The sequence below is a fragment of the Scomber japonicus genome, chromosome 15 (genome assembly GCF_027409825.1).
Source record: "Scomber japonicus isolate fScoJap1 chromosome 15, fScoJap1.pri, whole genome shotgun sequence".
NCBI classification, from domain to species: domain Eukaryota; kingdom Metazoa; phylum Chordata; class Actinopteri; order Scombriformes; family Scombridae; genus Scomber; species Scomber japonicus.
Window position 1 is genome coordinate 14414171 of NC_070592.1, and position 18995 is coordinate 14433165.

The 18995-nt window shown below is 38.1% G+C and overlaps 1 protein-coding gene across 1 annotated transcript in view; it reads right to left on the reverse strand.

The window, feature by feature from the left end:
- The window catches only part of LOC128373891 (CUB and sushi domain-containing protein 3-like), a 276110-nt gene that overhangs the window by 152744 nt on the left and 104371 nt on the right, over window positions 1–18995 (reverse strand). Inside the window, exon 5 of the mRNA XM_053334086.1 lies at window positions 3946–4058. Coding sequence (XP_053190061.1) covers window positions 3946–4058 — 113 coding nt within the window. The remainder of the gene's footprint in view (window positions 1–3945; window positions 4059–18995) is intronic.

Genomic DNA, 18995 nt, shown 5'->3' on the forward strand with positions numbered 1-18995 from the left:
TATTCTACTGGAGACAAATAGAATTTAGCAGACCAGAACAACATATGGTTTGCAGGGAAGAATAAAAAAAAACAGGGAAGAATTAAAAAAGGGGGAATATCATCATGTGGAACTGTTTGTAATGAAGTGGAGCTGATGCACATTTGAAGAATGGTAATTAAATAGTAAATCTGCAGTAGGAAGGAAGGCAACAAAAATATAGTCAAAACAAGTAGAATAATATACAACATAATATAAACTTCTTAGGTCAGCAAAACATTTCATGAACACTTGAATGTTATTTATTTGTAAGTGTCCTCTCTTATTCAGTGGTTTGCAAGTAGTTTTACTAGGGGTGAAATCAATAGGAGATCCGTCAATCATCTTGCAATGTCTGTTGTGACATTGGCAACGCTGCAGTGAAAAGATTGATCTATCCTCAGTTCATACTGACACTGTTGCCAGGCTTTTTCTAATTTACTGTGAAATAATGTTAAACATACAGTAGATCAAAAATAAATTCAGATTAGATATTGCATATTCATGTAATGTGAGATGTGCTATAATACGACACATTTTAAAGAAAAATGTGTGAAAGCTTATTATTATTATTATTTATTCAGCCACCCAATCTGCCTTTCTGTTAGTGTTTAAGGACCAGCAAGGTGCTGAAGATGACTGACAGCTGACAGGAAGTAGCCAATCAATCACAGGCTTGTTATAAGAACTCCACTAATTAATCAACTCACCTATCATACTGACACCCCTCATTAACATGTTGATTAACCTTTTAAACCAATTAAGATCAATTAAACCAATTAAAGGAAATCTCATGGGGAGTGGTCAGGTTGTCAGTCAATCATGTACAATGTCCGAGAGAGCCAGAAGGAGAGATGGATATGGACAAGAGGATACGATTGGAGGACAGGAAGGGAAAGAGGAAAGAAATATTAGAGGAGAAAGAGGAAGAAAAAATAAAGATGAGAGAGATTAAAGTTGTTTTGCAGAATGAGGAAGTATGGAAAAAGGTTGAGGATGAGGTTTAACAATGACTGGAATTAACTTTTTAAAAGCTCTTTTCACACATTGTCTTTGATGGCCTCTGCCTTGTAGGGATGGGAATCTCCCAAATCTATTTAATACCTATTGTTGGTGTCACAATTCAATTCAGAATAGATTCTCAATTCAAAAAAAGAGGGCACAAGGTCGAAGCTCTTACTCCAGTATGCTCTGTGCCAAACTGTTCTCTTGTGTTTTTCACTCATTTAATTGCAGTAATAACGGCAATTAAATTCATTGATCTCAATGAAGGTCGCTGTCTAATAGACAGAACAAAGCAGGGAAAGGTGTGAGACAGTACAACTTTTTTATTTAAAAAGTTTGACACAATAATTTGGGATCATCTTACATTCTTCTGCCTGAATGAGAATAATGTAATTTACTGACCTATACATGTCTTATGTTAGATAGAGGTTGGTGTGTGTGTAGGGGAGGTTGTGTTACTAACTTTATCTCCAGGAGGGGATTGTACAAATACATTTGAAATGTATGATTTGTCTTGTTGGTTGGTGCTGGAGTTGAGTTGGCCACTTTTGGTAAGGTCATAAATTACTTATTTCAAAGCTTATTGTAAAGTTATTACATCCAAAATCTTTTTTTGTTCCTTCAACTCAACACACTATAAATGATGCAAAAAAAATCAATTTTTGGGCTCTCAGAACCATAGAAGATTGTATCCCAATTATTATGTGAACCAATGCTTTCCCCACCACTAATGCTTTGGCTAAAATCACATTTGTAATTTCTTTCTTCTTTTTTTTGGCACTTTGCCTGTACTAGATAGTTCAGAGTAGAGACATAAAGTAGGCTACAATTGACAAAGACTCTGGACCAAATTCAAATGTGATATTTACATTTTTTCACATGCAAAGGTTTCACTTAACACTAAAAACATTTGGTTTGGGGTGTCATATGGGGTCATATCCAGCCTAATAAGATCATCATATGCACAGATTAGAAAATTATTCAGTCAATATGAAGTAATTAATGAATTAGTCACAGTTAACTTTTTATAAATTGGCCTGAATGACCTCAGTACTTCAAGTATAACACATGAGATCCTGTGATCAACAGTCATAAAGAAACCTCTATGAAAGAATTTTATCTGGAGGGGACGGGAAGTCTTTTAAACAGGAAAGTACCACTGTACAATTAAAACACAATTCATTCTTTAGTTCTGTAAAATACATCAAGTGCCCTTATCAAGCCCTAAAGATGTCTGAGGCAGTGACACTCATCTCTTTGTCAGTTGGCAGTATCTTAGCTGTTTAATTCTTTTGTAGGGAAACCATGACTTGTCTGTTTATTCAAAGATGTTCAGAGAGGTTTAACAATGATGACAATGACTGCTGGCAATAGCCCTATGAAACTGGGCAAAAGACCACAATCACTGTCGAAAGCAACCATAGTGTCACACAGGGTGTATGAATAATAGATACCAATACTATTACTACTACTAATACTACTACTACTACTACTACTACTACTACTACTACTAATAATAATAACATATTGTGTAGAAAATCTAAGGGGACAATGATGAAAAAAGAGAGTGGGAGAAAAAGATTTAACATGAAAAGAGAGGGAGGAACAAAGAAAACTACTGAAGCACATTCACATTGTGTCACATTGTCCTTCAGTGTGGTGCATGTTTTATGCCTCCTTAACACATGACATATACAAAGTGTTATGTATATGTTAACACAAGTGAATTTCCTTGACAAACCATTCCAGCAAGACGCGATTTTCAGGAGGGAATGTGGCACAGGCTGTGCACTCGAGCGATGGCATTTTAAATGGGTGCACATCTTATGTTTTCTTCTTTTTTTTCTTGTCTGAGTCTGCTTGGTATTTTGGTGACTTGCTGTGAACCTGAATGTGCTGAAGTGAGAGGCGAAGCACAGTGGGGAGTGTGTCAATAATAATCAAGTGGCACAGTGCAATTTTGGTGTCAAGCATGACCATGATTTACGCTTCTGCTGCCCGCCTACACAGACCAGGTCAAGGACGCATAGAGGAAGGCACTCTCTACTGTTTCCCTGACTTTAGTTTACTTAACTTTATAACAATTAAAGCAAACCCAATATTATATCAAATTTAGCTTGGATTCTAAAAAAAAAATATATTATTGAATATTAAAGAGGATTAGACCATGTATTTCAATCACACCTTGTTTCCATTGGTGTGCATATCCTGTTTGCTGTGTGAAGTTGAATGGCCTTTACGCACCATGCATTTATGATTCACAATTAGTGTAGCAAAGTACACAGCCTTTTTGTGGAAGAACAAGCAATCTGAGACTAAAACAAAACATGCGAGGGTATGACAAGACAAGGAAAGTGTAAAATATAAACCCTATTGGTTCCAGCCTGTCTGTGCAGTTGTTCCACACATTCAGTTCTCATTATTGCTGTTGGGAGACACGGACATTGCCAAATGAATTTCTAAATGTTTTCCACCAGTTAGGGTCTGTGTCAAAAAAATCTAACTCGCGTATGAGCAGTTACCCGAGAGAAAAACAAAGAGAGAAATAGATGGTGGGGGCAGGAGTCGTGGAGGGTGAGAAGAAACTGTAGTAGAGACGAGACAGGAAGATTGGAGTCAACAGGCGTAATTTAAGGGAGTTAGAGGCAAGATGATAGGGGAAAACTGTCAGTTGAAAAGAAAAGAAAAAGCAGCAGAGAAGAACATAAAACATAAAGAAAAAAAAAACATAAAACAAAAGCAAAGAAGCAAAAACAGAACCTTGAAAGAACTATCATTAACAAACACAAAGAGATCCGTGTGAAATGTATATATAGAGCCCTTTATACAGAATCACAAATTGACCCTTTTTACATATATGTGTGTTTGTGTGTGCATTAAGATGCCGTCTCTGTAGATGTAATCACATGTTACCAATCTTACCTTGATAATGGGCGCTGAAACCACGGTAACGGTGGTTGCTATCAGTCACAAAATGCAGTCGGAGCCAGTTCTTGTTGCTAACGATGGGAGAGGGGACATTACTGCCTGACAACCTGTGAGAAGATAGAAAGTGAAAAGAACACTTGTAAGAAATGGTATGAACAAACATAAAAACGCTAACAAATTCTCTACCCTTGCCCTCTTTTTTCCACAAAATCAAATAATAGACCCCTAGGATGAGCAGAGAGACTAAACATTGCCCTCTGTGAAGGTTTTAAACTGACTAACTAAGGATAGGAGTACATACACATATTCAGCGTGTGTTTAATATTACTGCCATTAGGAGGACACCCCATAAATGTGTCGTCCTATAGTGTGAACAAAGCTGAAGTCTGTAAAACAAGCTTGTGATGTTGTGAAAGTGTCATTGCAACAACAGAAACTACATATCAGTCTAAGGTTATCTTAGTTGTCTTTTATTTTCCCCATCTCACCTGTGTATATGTGTGTGTGTTTGTGTGTGTGTGTGTGTGTGTGTGTGTGTATGTAAGAGAACGAGACAGTGCTCAAAAACTCATCTCATTGTGTCTTTGTGTAGCTGCTGTCTAGAGTGAAGTGAGGACAAAGTCTATTGAGTCAGTAATAGCACAGACTAAATTACAGAAGAGGGACAAAAGGGCCTAAATTCAGGCAAACCTTTCCAAACAAAACATTGCCTTGAAAAGAGGAAAGACAATTAAACTATTTATTTGGAGCCTGACAGAGTGCAGACCTTTCTCCTTTGTGTCCTGCAGACTGAATTACATATAGTGTTAGGGCCAATGTAACCAGTTTGTTTCTTTAGTATTCTCTCCTATTGGAGTAACTGGGGATTATACTGCTCAAGAGTCCCTCAATGTCTGTCTTTTTTTTCTTATTCATGGTTCTTGCCACAAACGTCCCAGCTGGGGATGCAAGCTTGCAACTGTCATCACAAATTCAATGTTCATAGTTTCTTAATGTTGGTAGCTGGTATTGTACTGGACCACACTATTGTGATTATAACAACTTTTAATATTTGTACCCACTACAATTTATCCACATCATACCTCATAAACTGGTACATGCAAATATGATGAGGTTTCAGACAGATATAGGGCTGTCAGACTGCCACTTTAAACCATATTAGCTTCTTTCCACTTAAACAAGCTAGTGTACTGAGGCATTGATGGCACACAGAGCTCGTAGATAGGACATAATTTGCAACTCTTTCATCAAGTGGTGAGTATAAGATTGTCTATAAGCTGAGGAGATGAACAAGGCTGTTGTGGTTGGCAAAGTGAAGTGAGCAGGGCTGCATCGCCTTCTGGCTGTAACGCAGTTCTGTTCCGTGCTCGGTGCTCAGTTGTTCCTGTACAACTTCAAATGAATGCAGCTCAAATACAATCTCTGCTGGCAATAATCCATTTCTATACATCAGTCCTTTGATGTATTGGAGCTTTCATCTCTGTAGTAGTAGTAAAAACCAACAGGTGCTGTTTTTCTCTCAATATATTTTCATAGTGTTCTATTTTAGTAATATCACCTTGGCTGTTACATTTGAGATACAGACATGCACACACGTAAAAATATGAAGTTATTGCCCTCTCGTGGTCACCTGTCCCCTTCTTCAAACACCTGCTGTTAACCTTCGCAGTCCATTAATATCAACATACACACACAGAGGCTGTACACGTGCACACACACACACACACACACACACACACATGTATGGTGGCTTACTGTACAGTGTCCATATAATACTTTCCAACACCGGTACCACCTAATAACAGCAGTATAAAGTGGAGCACAAGAATGCTGAGCAGGTGTTTTAGAAGGTGTGTGTGTGTGTGTGTGTGTGTGTGTGTGTGTGTGTGTGTGTGTGTGTGTGTGTGTGTGTGTGTGTATGTGTGTGTAAGAGAGAGAGAAAGAGAGAGAGAGAGATATATATATATATAGAGAGAGAGACAATGAGAGGGTCACCTTGTGCCCTAGATCAGTAGGATTCTCTGATGTCTGCTATTAGTCTCACACACACTCATGCATACATATACAAACACACACACACACACACACACACACACACCACCACCACCACCACCACCACCACAGATACACAAAATCTGCCCAATTTACAATTAACAGCGCACACACAATAATGTAATAACACAACTATGAAAGTCGGTGAGCAACATAAATAAAAATGATAAAAAGTCCATAGTATGCACTTATCATGAGAATGAGATGTTTTAATGCACTCTGGTGAAAAGTGATACTGAAATAACATTGTGTATGCTTAATATGTTGGGAGTGGATCACTGTAGCTGTTCTGTGAATCCATTTCGTAAGCTACACAGAGAAGAAGGGATATATGCACACACACGCATATGCATCTTAATATATATGTATATGTTTGTGTGTGTATATGTGTGTGTGTGTGTGTGTGTGTGTGTGTGTGTGTGTGATTATGGCAAATCAATACTGGTCTATTGCCTGGTAGAGAGGGTGGATAGTATATGAGATGTACAGGGTTCAGATATTGAATCTGCTGGACTGCTAGACAATAATCACTGATATAGGAGTCTAGAGGCAAGACTAAAACGTTACGATATTTCTTGTCCAAGTGAATATTGTCTCGTGAAGCTATAATTAACGGATGCACCAAAAAAAAAAAGACGATCGTTTTTGATCGCTCAGTGGCACGTCATGTCTTCTTTTTATAATGTCACGTGTGGATCATTAACCTTGTTGCAGCTTCTACCTGCTGAGAAGATCTCAGTCAGAAGTATGAGATGAGGAGAGGAGCAGGAGCAGGTTTACTCCAGGTCTACACTGAATGTAATCTCCAGGAGCCCCATCGCGTTTGGTGTGAACGCTCCTAAAGGCTGAAGTAGGAGGAGCAGGGAATCTAGCGCACCTATGGAAGCCCAATGATGCCAAAAGTGAAATGAGTCACACTAACAAATTATAACACAATTTATAACTATGTTGTTGTGTATTTATGTGATATGGGATTTGTGCAATTTACTTGTATTTGTGTCTTTATTTTGGAGCAATATGTTATAATTTGTGATAATTGGATTCTTTATTTAATTTATATTTATATATTAGAATTGTTTCTACTCTTTATAATTTACTTTTTGGTATTTGTGATTGTATCTTTTCACAACTTTTGTATTTGTTGTTATTTCCATAAATACCAAAATCTATAAACCCAATATCGTGTCTCGTCTCGTGAGCTGAGTGTCACACCCCTATTGGAGTCCCAAGATTATGCACAAGGCTTTTGAAATTGAAAATGTCAAATGGTAATCTGTTCATTAGCACAGATGTAGATGAAAAAAATATCTCAAAAACTGTGTGATTTAATATATGAAAAAAGTATAAATGCTTAAATGAATGAATCCATTGCACTATGGTGTAATATTCATTGGATGAAGACAAAGTTGTAATAATAGGAATGAAGTAAATAGTATCATGCCAAAATGTCGATAATGTAACTAATCAAAACTGCTTTTAAATGGCTCTCATTGTCTTGTTACAGTGCTTTAGTATAGTACACTTTTAATTACTGTACAAGATTATCATGCATCATCAACAATCACAAAATACAGCACCTCCTCAAACCATTTTGAACATTTCGGGAACTTGATCTTAGATTTCCCAACCATACTTGCAATTGTTTTACATAACTGAATTTTATTTTATATTTAATTATTTTAATCTATTTGTCAAATTATCTACCCTAATTGGATTTTTAAAACATATATCATTTTACATTTTAATTATATTAATTTATGTATCAAATTGCCTTCTCTAATCAGAACCTTTTAATGGCTTTTTATGAGCTAATTGTGGTATTGCCTTTGTATATCCCTCTGTTGTTGTTTTCCTTTTCTTTTCTTTTGTAATTGACTCAACACTGTTGTAAATGAGATATGCCCCTCAATAATCTCTTGAAAATACAGGCTGAATGAATGAATAAATGAATGAATGAATAATACCAAGAGGCAACAGGCATAGAAACAAGATGAGTAGCAGCTCTCAAGAGACTCTGAAAGTATCCAAAATAAATTAACCTTTTCCTGAAAGGCAATTCTGGGTGCTGGCCTCAGCTTAGACCAAAGCAACAGAGACAGTTAATGTCAGACACGAGGATAATAATGATCACAATGTACCAGTCCTTCATAAATCTTTCTATAGATTATTTTTGTGTGGTCCAATACTTCAGTTTGATACAAGCTAAGAAGCAAAGAAACACAGCATTTAATTTCTTGATACTATAACTACAGCTATGTTTGTAGGTCAAGCTTTCCCTCTCTCATCCTTACCCTCTTGACCTCTCTACTCTTTTCCTTTCCTCTGCTTTCCTCTCTGTCTCTCTTCATATATGCGCTATCTCACACACATACACACACACACACACATTATTCATGTTTACAGCTCTTAATTCACTTCCTGCAATGACATCATTACCCAGAGTGCATCATTAAGGGTAGAGTGTGTGTGCATATTCAATCTGTTCCAATATTAAAACAGGAATTAAATCATAAATCTATACAGAGAGCCCGTGTGTGTGTGTGTGTGAACTTAAAATATTAAACTGTGCGCTCAGGAAGCACTTAACAACTCTAGCTGCAGGATGAAGGTATAATTAGAAAATTCTGTCTTGGAGGCGTAGCTGGAAGGTCAGAGAAACAGGCTGGCGACTAAAAAGGTCACCAATCTGGATTCCCGCAGGAGCTTATGTCAACAAGTACTGTCATGATGGAGCACAGCTACTGGTCTCAGATATGAATGCACGTGAAGTTGAAGGACAATGAAACTGGAAAAAGATAATATGTGCTTAGCAACTATTTACATAGGTAGTTAAAGCTTAAAATGAAGCTTTCAGCAGAAACACAACACACACACATACACATACACACACACACACACACACACACACACACACACACACACACACACACACACATATCAGCTTCTGAGCTACAGAGAAGTTAGTTGATTTGGCTTGTGTGGACTACTGGCAATGCATTATTAAACCATTAATCTATGCTGATGACTTTTGTCTGTGACTGTTAAGTGTTCTCCCAGGATACCTGCTATAAAGCACTTCAGAGGAGCCCTGAGGTATTATAGATCATCTTCAGATGGGCTCCAATGATTTTTGATTTTTGATTCTTATACCACAGTGTAAGAGGGTGTCTGACTCAGAGGGTGAAACCAGGTTTGCTATCAAGGGCTACTAACACCTCTTCTGAGAGATATTTTGGGACAGTACTGTTAGGTATTCTGAAGATGTCATGGACCATAAACAAAGCTCATGGGACAGTATACTTGCAAGAAATAGACATAAGACATAAATAAGTTTAAACAAGGGCTATTAAGGGTGTACTAAATTGTATTGGATTCCATCTTATATACAGAATTAATGCACCATATATTAATATTCATTAATAAAATGTGACTTTTCATAAATAAAGAAAATCAATAGAAAAAACTGAGATGATCTACATTTCCTGTTTCTCTTGAAAGCGGGTGAGTATCATGAAATAAAGTAAATTGCTGTTCTTCTCTGGGGAACCTAAGAAAATGACTTGCTCTGAGATATTTCCCTCTTGCATACTTCTGTGTAAACTACAGCAGATCCCAATGCAATACTTCCTTTTGGGAGAAAAATGTTTCATAATCAGTCCTTAAAACCTCATAGGAGTCTGTTAGTAATTAACCACCAATAATGGTTATTTTCCAGATATGTACAAAGAGGTCAAATCCCATCTTCTGAAAATCACACCTCTAAAAAAATATTATCAGGCAAATATACTAAAACGAATGAAAGCCTCCTGTGTTTCATGTTGAGCTACAGCGAGGTAGAATGGAAAAAGTAAATACTGAGATGGAGAGTGAGTGTGTGACCATTTATGTGTGTGTATGTGTCTGCAAGAGAGAGGATATCAAGTGGAGACTTGCCAGAGGGAGCAAGAGAACATAATTGATTAAATACACTAGACCAAAAGAGCATCTCTCCCTCTCTCCATCTCTCTGTCTTCCATCCTCCCATCCATCCTCTGTGTCTCTCTTCCTCTACGGAAATACAAACCAGCTATTCCAGCTGGCAGTATGGGAATGAGAAAGAAAGAGAGGGAGGAAATAAAGAAGCATGGGGTGGTAAGTGGGCGGAAGGAGGAAAAGATCGATGGAGGTATAGGTATGTGAGACGTGGAGAGAGAGCAAGGAGAGGAGGTGGGGTAGGGGGGGGGGGACCCATAGAGGCTGACAGAGGTACATTGGTTCATTTCCTAACTTGTTAATTATTCATTTTAAGCATTTAAGCAGAATATAATCACAAAAAACAAAAGCAGCATTTCAAGTGAGCAGGTTTTAATGAAGGTAATTTATGAAAACAACATACATTTAAATGAAATAAGGTAATTTTCTGCCACATTGAACACATTGACAGGAAACATATGACGCAATGACCTTCGTTTTGGGATTTTGTAGTAGTTTACATTGATTATACATGTTTAGATGATACAATATAATACAAAAATAAGCAGCAAAATGTTTTTCCAAATTGACCTCTGTCTCAAATATTTATTGATATTTAATGTAATGTATCTAATATTTCAAATACAGAAATATTAGATACAAAGATAGTAATTCAACTTGATCTAGATCAGATTTCGATGCAATGTGACATCATCATCACAATAGTTCTGTCAGCTTTCTTTCCACTTATGTTGTCCTTCACTATGATGATAGACAAAGTGCAGTCTGCACACTGTACTCTCCCACATTTAATAACTTCAAATTGCTTGGCAATCACGGTTTCAATCAGCTCCACAATCTCCTCACTCTACGACTTGAGGAGATTGTGGAGACGATCAAAACTGAATAGAACATTTGGTCACAAGATAGATTTCAACTACTCTTCGGTGAAAAATGCAATCATAGTCATCAAGATTTAATATTTCTGTGCAGTTCCACTCTTATGTGTGCAGTTGCATTGTTCACTTGGGATGTTTTACTGAAGGTGTTTAATCTCATAGTGACATCTTTCACAGCACAGGCCTGGAAAGATGGATGCACTTGTGATGGATGTTCGTGAGACTGTCTATGTGAAGAGGTTAAGAGATTCTACCTGCTGTCTAATGGATGGCTTTTCACACACATGGAGAAACCTTACATCAGTGGTCATGTGGATTAGAAAGCAACTCAACCCAGCACTAACTTATGCGCATATGTGTGTGAGTGTGTGTGCGTGTGTCTGCCTGTGTGTGCATGTGTGTGACTATTCATTAGACAGTAGGGGAATGCTACTTAATCAGGCAATCTGTCTTAATAGCCTCTTCTAATTAAGACAGGTGGGAACTGCCACACACATACACCCACAAAGACACATGCACATGCACAGAGAGATTGAGAGAAAGAAAGACAAAGAAAATGCTCATTCACATACTTGTATGAACACACAGAAATGTACACACACACACACTCACGCTGCATGAATGTTGTGCTGAGTGTAGTCTTGGTGGAACTATCATCAATCAGTTTATAGAGAAAGACAAGTTTTGTGTGTGTGTGTGTGTGTGTGTGTGTGTGTGTGTGTAAGTGTTTATATGCATTGTGTATATGTGTTTGTATGTGATATTCATGTGTGTGTAGGTGTTAGTGTGCTTGTGTGAGTGTGCCTGCTGTGTCACTATCCATCAATCTCAAGTGGGCAGAGTGTAATCAGTGTTCACAACAGGACTCTGCTCTGTCTCTCCCTCCCCTCCCTTTATCTCATCTAAATTTCTCTCCTCCTCCTTGCTCGCCTCTTCATAGAGCGGCAAGTTGTTTTTAAACCAACTTGTTCACACCGACAGCTGAGGGCTGAAATAAAACATGAGTGGGTGGCTGTAGATAAAATGGATAATAGAACATTCTGATTACGGCAATAAAAAAAGTGTCAATGTTTATTTGTTACTATTGTTTTAAGACTTGAAAAAAAAAAGAATCTATTCTGTAACATCCATGGTTTGAGAAGGAGAAATTCAACATTTTGTGTAATACTTGAGTGTCAACATGTTTAACTGAAATATCTTAGTACTGCTTAGAGAGCTAAAAGTTATTGGTTCAGTTTTGGGGAACCTTGTCCTTTTAATCATGTACTGTAATCATTACTACTCACTGTGCTATATTGAAAATGATGGCTGAGAAGCTCTACAAAATCCTATAGTGAGGATACAATGGTGTGTTTATATCATGCAAGACTATTTTAAGTGCCTCTGACGGAGCCACTTTAAAGAGTGAGTAAATTTATTGCTACATAAATAAAACCTAAACTAAACAATATAGTTTTCCAGGCAGAAACAGCTGAGTTTTGTTTATTATCGAGGGAAGTGCTCCGTGTAAAACACTTTATACCATCTGCTGGGTAATTTATGCATGTGATGGCAGAGCAAGCAGGTTGCAAATCTAGCTAGCTTCCTCTGCTTCTTGATATGGTGGAAAACACAATGCCAGTCAAGAGTCTGCACTGAAATATTGTAGTATATCTAATAAATTCACCAGCCTTTGTTTGCTACACCACAGTTTTACAAACCAGGTTCAATATGATACTTTAAGATGATGATTGAAGATGTGATGTGAGTGAAATTGCAGTTTTTTTAGCACAATTATGTTCCTTTGAATGTGAACAGGAACTTAATAGAGTTTAAAACTATAACTTTTCTTTCTCCCTAAATCACTCTGTATCTATTGTCTCACCTCTTTCCCTCCCCCTATGGTCTGTTCCTCTCTTTCTCCTCATGTCTTCCTCTGCTCTCACATTTCTCTCGCTTTCTCTCCAGGGTTTACTCTCTGTCACTCTGTGTGTTCACGCCTTTCTTTTAGCTTTACCTCCTCCCAAGAGCCATTGCAATTCCGGGAGGCTCCCTGTCTCTTCTCAAACTCTCTTTCCACTGTGTGTGTGTGTGTGTGTGTGTGTGTGTGTGTGTGTGTGTGTGTGTGTGTGTGTGTGTGTGTGTGTGTGTATGTGTGTGTGTGTGTGTGTGTGTGGTGTGTGGTGTGTGTGTACGTAGCCTGCGGGACAGTGTAGTAATCAGAGCAGAGACAGAGAATGGGAGAGAAAGTGGGAGAGAAGGGGGTCGGAGACAAGAAGAGGGAGCTGATGTTATTATCATTACATTATATTATCATTTCAGCACCCCAGCTGCCACTACTGGTGGCTGACTTTCCAATACAGTTCACTTTCCAAGCACATACACACACAAGGACAAATCCAGTAATACATACAAACCAAACAAAGATATATACACACATACAGCCTGGATTTAGTACTGAGAATGGTGACAGATAATAATTAATGTTGGTAAAAGTCTAGCCTAACTACATATCGTGCTCCATTGGTGCTCAACCTCTGGCTTGGTCCCTTGGGTTTAGTTTAGCACCTCTTGGAAAGGTTATTTGCTGTGAGAATGGTGAATATCAAATTCCACCTGCACAACACTGATCTAGTAGTAATGAAATGCGTTCACTATAATTCATATCTGACAACACGGTCTACATGAAAGCAGAAGACAGCCCCTTCACAGCCCTGAGACAAAGCCATAAACATATATGCTTCCCACTAACGTACTGGAGCAACAGACAAAAGTAAAGCAGACTCTGCAGACTCCATTCAGTGCATATTTTATTTTTCTGTCTAGAAGATCTTCAAAAAAACAACAGTAAAGAGATCTTCACAACAACAGTAAAGAGATCTTCACTCTTTTAGTCTGATAAATGTGTTTTAGAATCTCGGTAACCCATAAGCAATATTTTGGATGACAATTAAAACAAATACAAAAGTGGCAAAGATCAAAAACATGCAAGATAATCAAGATGTATCTCTGTCATGGTGCTCAGTATATTAAGTACAGAAGTTGCAGATGCCTTAAAGCCTTATAGTAGAGACGACCTATTTTGGGTTTTTTATCCTGAGTAAATGTGTTTAACGTGACTTTGTTTGCATAAACACTATAATCTAATTATCTTCCACTAATCTAATTATAAACCTTACTTTCATTCTAAGAGTAATTTGATTAAGCTGTTTACATGCATAGCAGAAGAAGATTTATCTTAATATACCCATCTGTGTGTTTATTGAATTAATTGCTGTGTGCTTTTTCCCCTATAGGTAATGAGCAAATTCAACAACTACCACTATAAAAAGCAAATGCTTGTTTCCTTGGCTATCTTTTCTGGCTGCTACTATGTAACAATTTCACAGTTTGTCAAGATATGAAGTTTTAATGACAGTTATAAAAAAATACTGTAGGTGTAAAAATTAACACTTTTATATACTGGGCAAGCTCAGAACTCAGACGGACAAGTGTATGGTGTTTACATTTCCAAAGAACTCCCTATAGTGTGACTAATTTCACAGTTCTCCATACATTTTAATCCTATAGTGAACGCTTTCTGTATGACCTGAATTAAAGCGATGCTGGATGAACACACAATTATTTACATGGCTGTAATCTAATTGCAGTATCCTCATGATCACATTTAGATTTGTGTACAGGTAGCAACTGTCAGATAAAGTTTATTTGTGCTTGTCTGTCTCAGCCTGTCCTTTTCTGTCTCTTTCCCTCTACAACCTCTTTCTTCCCCCATGAGTCCCCCTGATGGCTTTCTCTTCCTGTGTCTCCCCCTCCATACCTCTTATTCTTCTTTCCACCTCTCTTCTCCTGTCAACTCTCATCTTCCCTCCCTTGTCCGTAATTCTGCAGCTCTGCTTTCGTCTCCTCCCTACCTCACCTTCTTACCTCTCATCTTCACTTCTTCTCTGCTGGCTCCTCATGTCACCCCAATTGCCCTTTCTGCTCCTGTTTTCAACCATTCCTCTCTTGTCTCCTGTCTCTTTGCCTCTCTTGTCTTCTTCTGCGTGACCTGACACTGCCTACCTAAAACACGATGACACCTCTCAAGCTGTCCTCGCATTTTCTCTCCTCTCCTCTCCTCTCTTCTCCCCTCCTCTCCTCTCCTCTCCTCTCCTCTCCTCTCCTCTCCTCTCCTCTCCTATGAATACAAAGGTATGGTTCCAAAATATTCTAGTAATTAGTTTCAAAGGCTATCAAAGGTACTGGTTAATATTGGGATAAATGTACGAAGACATGCCAAGATAATAGCCTCATAGACCTAAATTATGCTTTGGGCTACCAGAAATTGGATTTAGAAAGTGGTGCCCCCAGAGAAAAAGTGTGAAGGTTGCTGGTATAACCAACCCAGAGGAAAATAGTCTGAATCGTGAACTTGTTTACAAGCTTTCCATGAGAGTCATTTGGCCTATGAATGTGGCTCATAATGGATTCTCTGGAGTCCTTCCTGACACTAAAATGACTGTTGGTTCGCAGCAGTCCATTTTGGGAAGCACAAAACAACAACAACAAAAGAGATTCCTTTTTTCAATGTGTATGAGGTGTCATTATATTGTTATGGTGATAGTCACTAATACAGATGCAACAATGCTGGCGACAAATTGCAGTGGAGTGCTGTGGAAATTAGAGCCGCATTTAACAATCCTGTGGTGATCTAACTGAGTCAAGAAACAGAAAAAAGCCATTTATACAATTTATTATTATTTGGTGTTTTACTACTGCCACTTTTATAGCCTACAAGTCCAAGAATGTGGTTCAAGTTTTATTAAACTGCGGCAATATCGCATCCATAAGTGCTATTCAAAACTACCTACCGATGCAAGTGTCAGATACTCATCCTTATAAACAGCTCTCATGTGGGCTAATACCTTTGTGGTATATGTTTAAAGGCTAGCCATACATAACCAAATGCTTGCCCTTTAAGTCTGAAGCACCCCAGCTGCTTTTTCTCTTTTCTTGTCAGCTTGTGCAGTCAAAACACAGCAGTGGTATCATGGTGATTACTGTCTCAACACTACATAGTGTTATGTGATAAAACAAAGATTCAAGTAAAAGACTGTGATAATCATCATTTGAATTATTAGAGTTATTTAAATTATAACTTTACTGGTGGTAAATATGAACTCAAGATTATATGCATCAGGGCCGATGATTTAGAGTGGAGAGGAAATGGTTTGCCAAACTTTTATGGTAAAATGCACTGATCTGTAAATCCAATTCACAAAGGCTCTGACCTGAAAAGATGTTTTTTCAAGCAGGTAACAGTCATTATTGTAATAACAGTAACATTAAACCGTTTTGAACCTGTAGAGACAATGTGAGATGTGGATGCTGATTCAGAGGTCTGAAACTTGGCTCCCTGTTTGTGTGTATTCACAAAATTGTCTTTCTCAGTATCTTTAGATACATATTTGAAATAATCTGATATGTGTGTTTGTTTGTTGTGTGAAAAGAAAGGGGTGTGTGTTTGTGTTCAAGGTCACCGCTCAATTTCCTATTCGGGATGGTGGCTGCTATCCCATCATCCTCTCTACCAGCAGCATTGATTAGCACTCTGCAAGCATAACATCACACACTTGCACACATACAGTATGCAACACCCCCCCCACCCACCCCCACTCATGCACGCACACGCACACACACACACACACATACACACACACACTTTAACTCTCTTTATCTCTTACACACACGGAATTGTACATCTCTCAGACAAATGCTCACGCTTTGAGCAGAGTAGTGTGAAAATGCATCACTTTTGAGATCTCTCGTGCACTACTGTGCAATGATATTTGTAAAGACCACAGACTGACACAGCAGAATAGTCCAAAACTAAGCTGAGTGAACAAAAAGATCGATTTCAGCATTGGCACAGGACGAGTCACTTTCTATTGATGATTTTTGAAGAAATTGGGTTTGTATCTCATGGACTTATTGAAATGGTACAGTATTTACCTACAGAGCCCCTCATGTCAGGTTTGAAGTGTGTAAGTTTCTTATTGGACCATGAATAGTTCAAAATTAGTTGTGATGTCACACATCTTAAACACTCATAATGTGAAATTAAAAAGGCAGTAACAAAAAAACAAACAATAAACAAACAATATGTGTGTTTGACTATTTTACCCATACGGTCTAGTGTGTGCCAAGTACATCGTACGCTACTGAGATGCTCAGATTTGCCCAGGACTAAAAGAGATTCTTCACATTTCTCTATCGCAACACAATTGTATTAAGTGGAAGTTTTTATGTTTTGCTGTATCAGATGTGATGATAGTGTGCTGGTGTTGATCATAGGCTCCACTGTCCTGTTCAAGTGAAGTAGAAGGGTTGAGTGTGGGAGGAATGATAGCCACGCTATCAGTAAAACAGATGCTGTTATATGCCCTTGGCTCATAGTGTTACCTACTGAAACAGTATACTGAACTGACTTAGTACACGTATATCATTCATAACTGTCATTAATAAAAAATGGTGACCTGCCAATGGCTTAGCTGTTTTCATGTGAATTACAGAGATGAATCTTAACTTGTACAATGTATGTAGCTGTATGAATATCTGTGCCACATCATGGCTGAATTACCTTTCTGTCAAATCAACTCACCCATAGTTACATGACTTCAGGCACTTGGTGACAAGGCTTAGGCTCCAGCTCAAACCTGACGAAATGAATTCTTAGTGCCCTTAGAAACAAATCCCAGACAAGCAGGAGACTAGAAAATGACAGACACTGAATAGCCCTGTCCAGCATTACCATGAATTTGGTGACAGGCTGTCAAGTAGGTGTTCCTAAAAGAGAACTAAACAGCAGGCTATTTCCTGGACTTATGTGGAGACGCTTAACACATAAGATGTAGAGAGAATGGGAGAAAGAGAAAGAGACAGAGGCAGATAGACAGAATAGACAGCTATAGCCAGATAGGTAAAACAGCTAGATAGCTAGATGAGGACATAGAAAAGAGAGGAAGAGAGATCATTCTATTTAAGATGCTCTACTTGGTTTCAAGGGCAACTGATTCTGAAACAACAATATATAAAACTTGTGTGTGTGCATGTGTGTGTGCATGTGTATAAGTGTGTGTAGCGTTAGGATTACAGGCACTTAGCTCACAGCGATATACTACTCTCATAGGCGGGAGCACACCTCTCTGCATACTGATTAGACACAAGTGTCTGTGTGAGAGAGAGTGAGCAAGTGAGTCTCTGTGAGTGTGCATATTTGTGAATATGTCTGTAGGCCTATAACAAACTACACACGGATGTAGGCTACACCTGTGTATGTCTTTGTGTGTGAGACTGCTATTGTCAGCCCCGCAGCAACTGATAAACACATAACAAATTCCTGCACACTCACATATTAGTGAATCAGCCATTAGCTTTCTCTGCTAATTGCCAATGGAAATTAACATTTTAGCCATTAGCTCATTCTGCAAATTGCCAATTGAAATTAACATAGCACTCAGTGTTGTGAGGGAATTGCTACGGAATCAGCAGCATTGCTTAGCTTTCAAAAAATCATTTAAAGTGAAGAAGAACCATCAGTTTTTATGACAAATGTTGGAAAAACTTTGTTTGGGGAAAGAGGCGACAGGGAGCCAAGTGAGTTCAAGTTAGGTCAGGTTTGGGTAAATACCAGGGCTTTACCAAAAAGGTTAATAGTTGATGGTTAATGTTTTTGTATTTGTGAGGAATATTCTTGTATTGAAACCTTTCATGAAAGCATGCATCCTTTGATTTCCAATTGGCTGGGTGTTTATTGTGCACACAGTAAATACAGATTTTCTCATTTGCACTCTTTCACATAATGCTGTTTGGGAATTATGTTATGAGTCTTGGGGGACTTCTCAGGCACCTTCTCATTAGCCAAGTCATCCTCCAATGCATCCCTAAGTTGGCATGTAATCTTCTGAATATTTATTTGTTCACCATTTCCTCCATTTTGGAATTGTCCTTTGGTTGTTATATGTAAGCTAACATTACAATACCACAACAGCAGATGGGACTCAATCAAAGATTAAGACCAATACAGATAACAAAGTTTGCATAACTGTTTTCAATGTAAGAATAATGATGAAAGAATTTTCTAAGCATTAACAGTCTGGAAACTGCCATTGAAGTCAATCT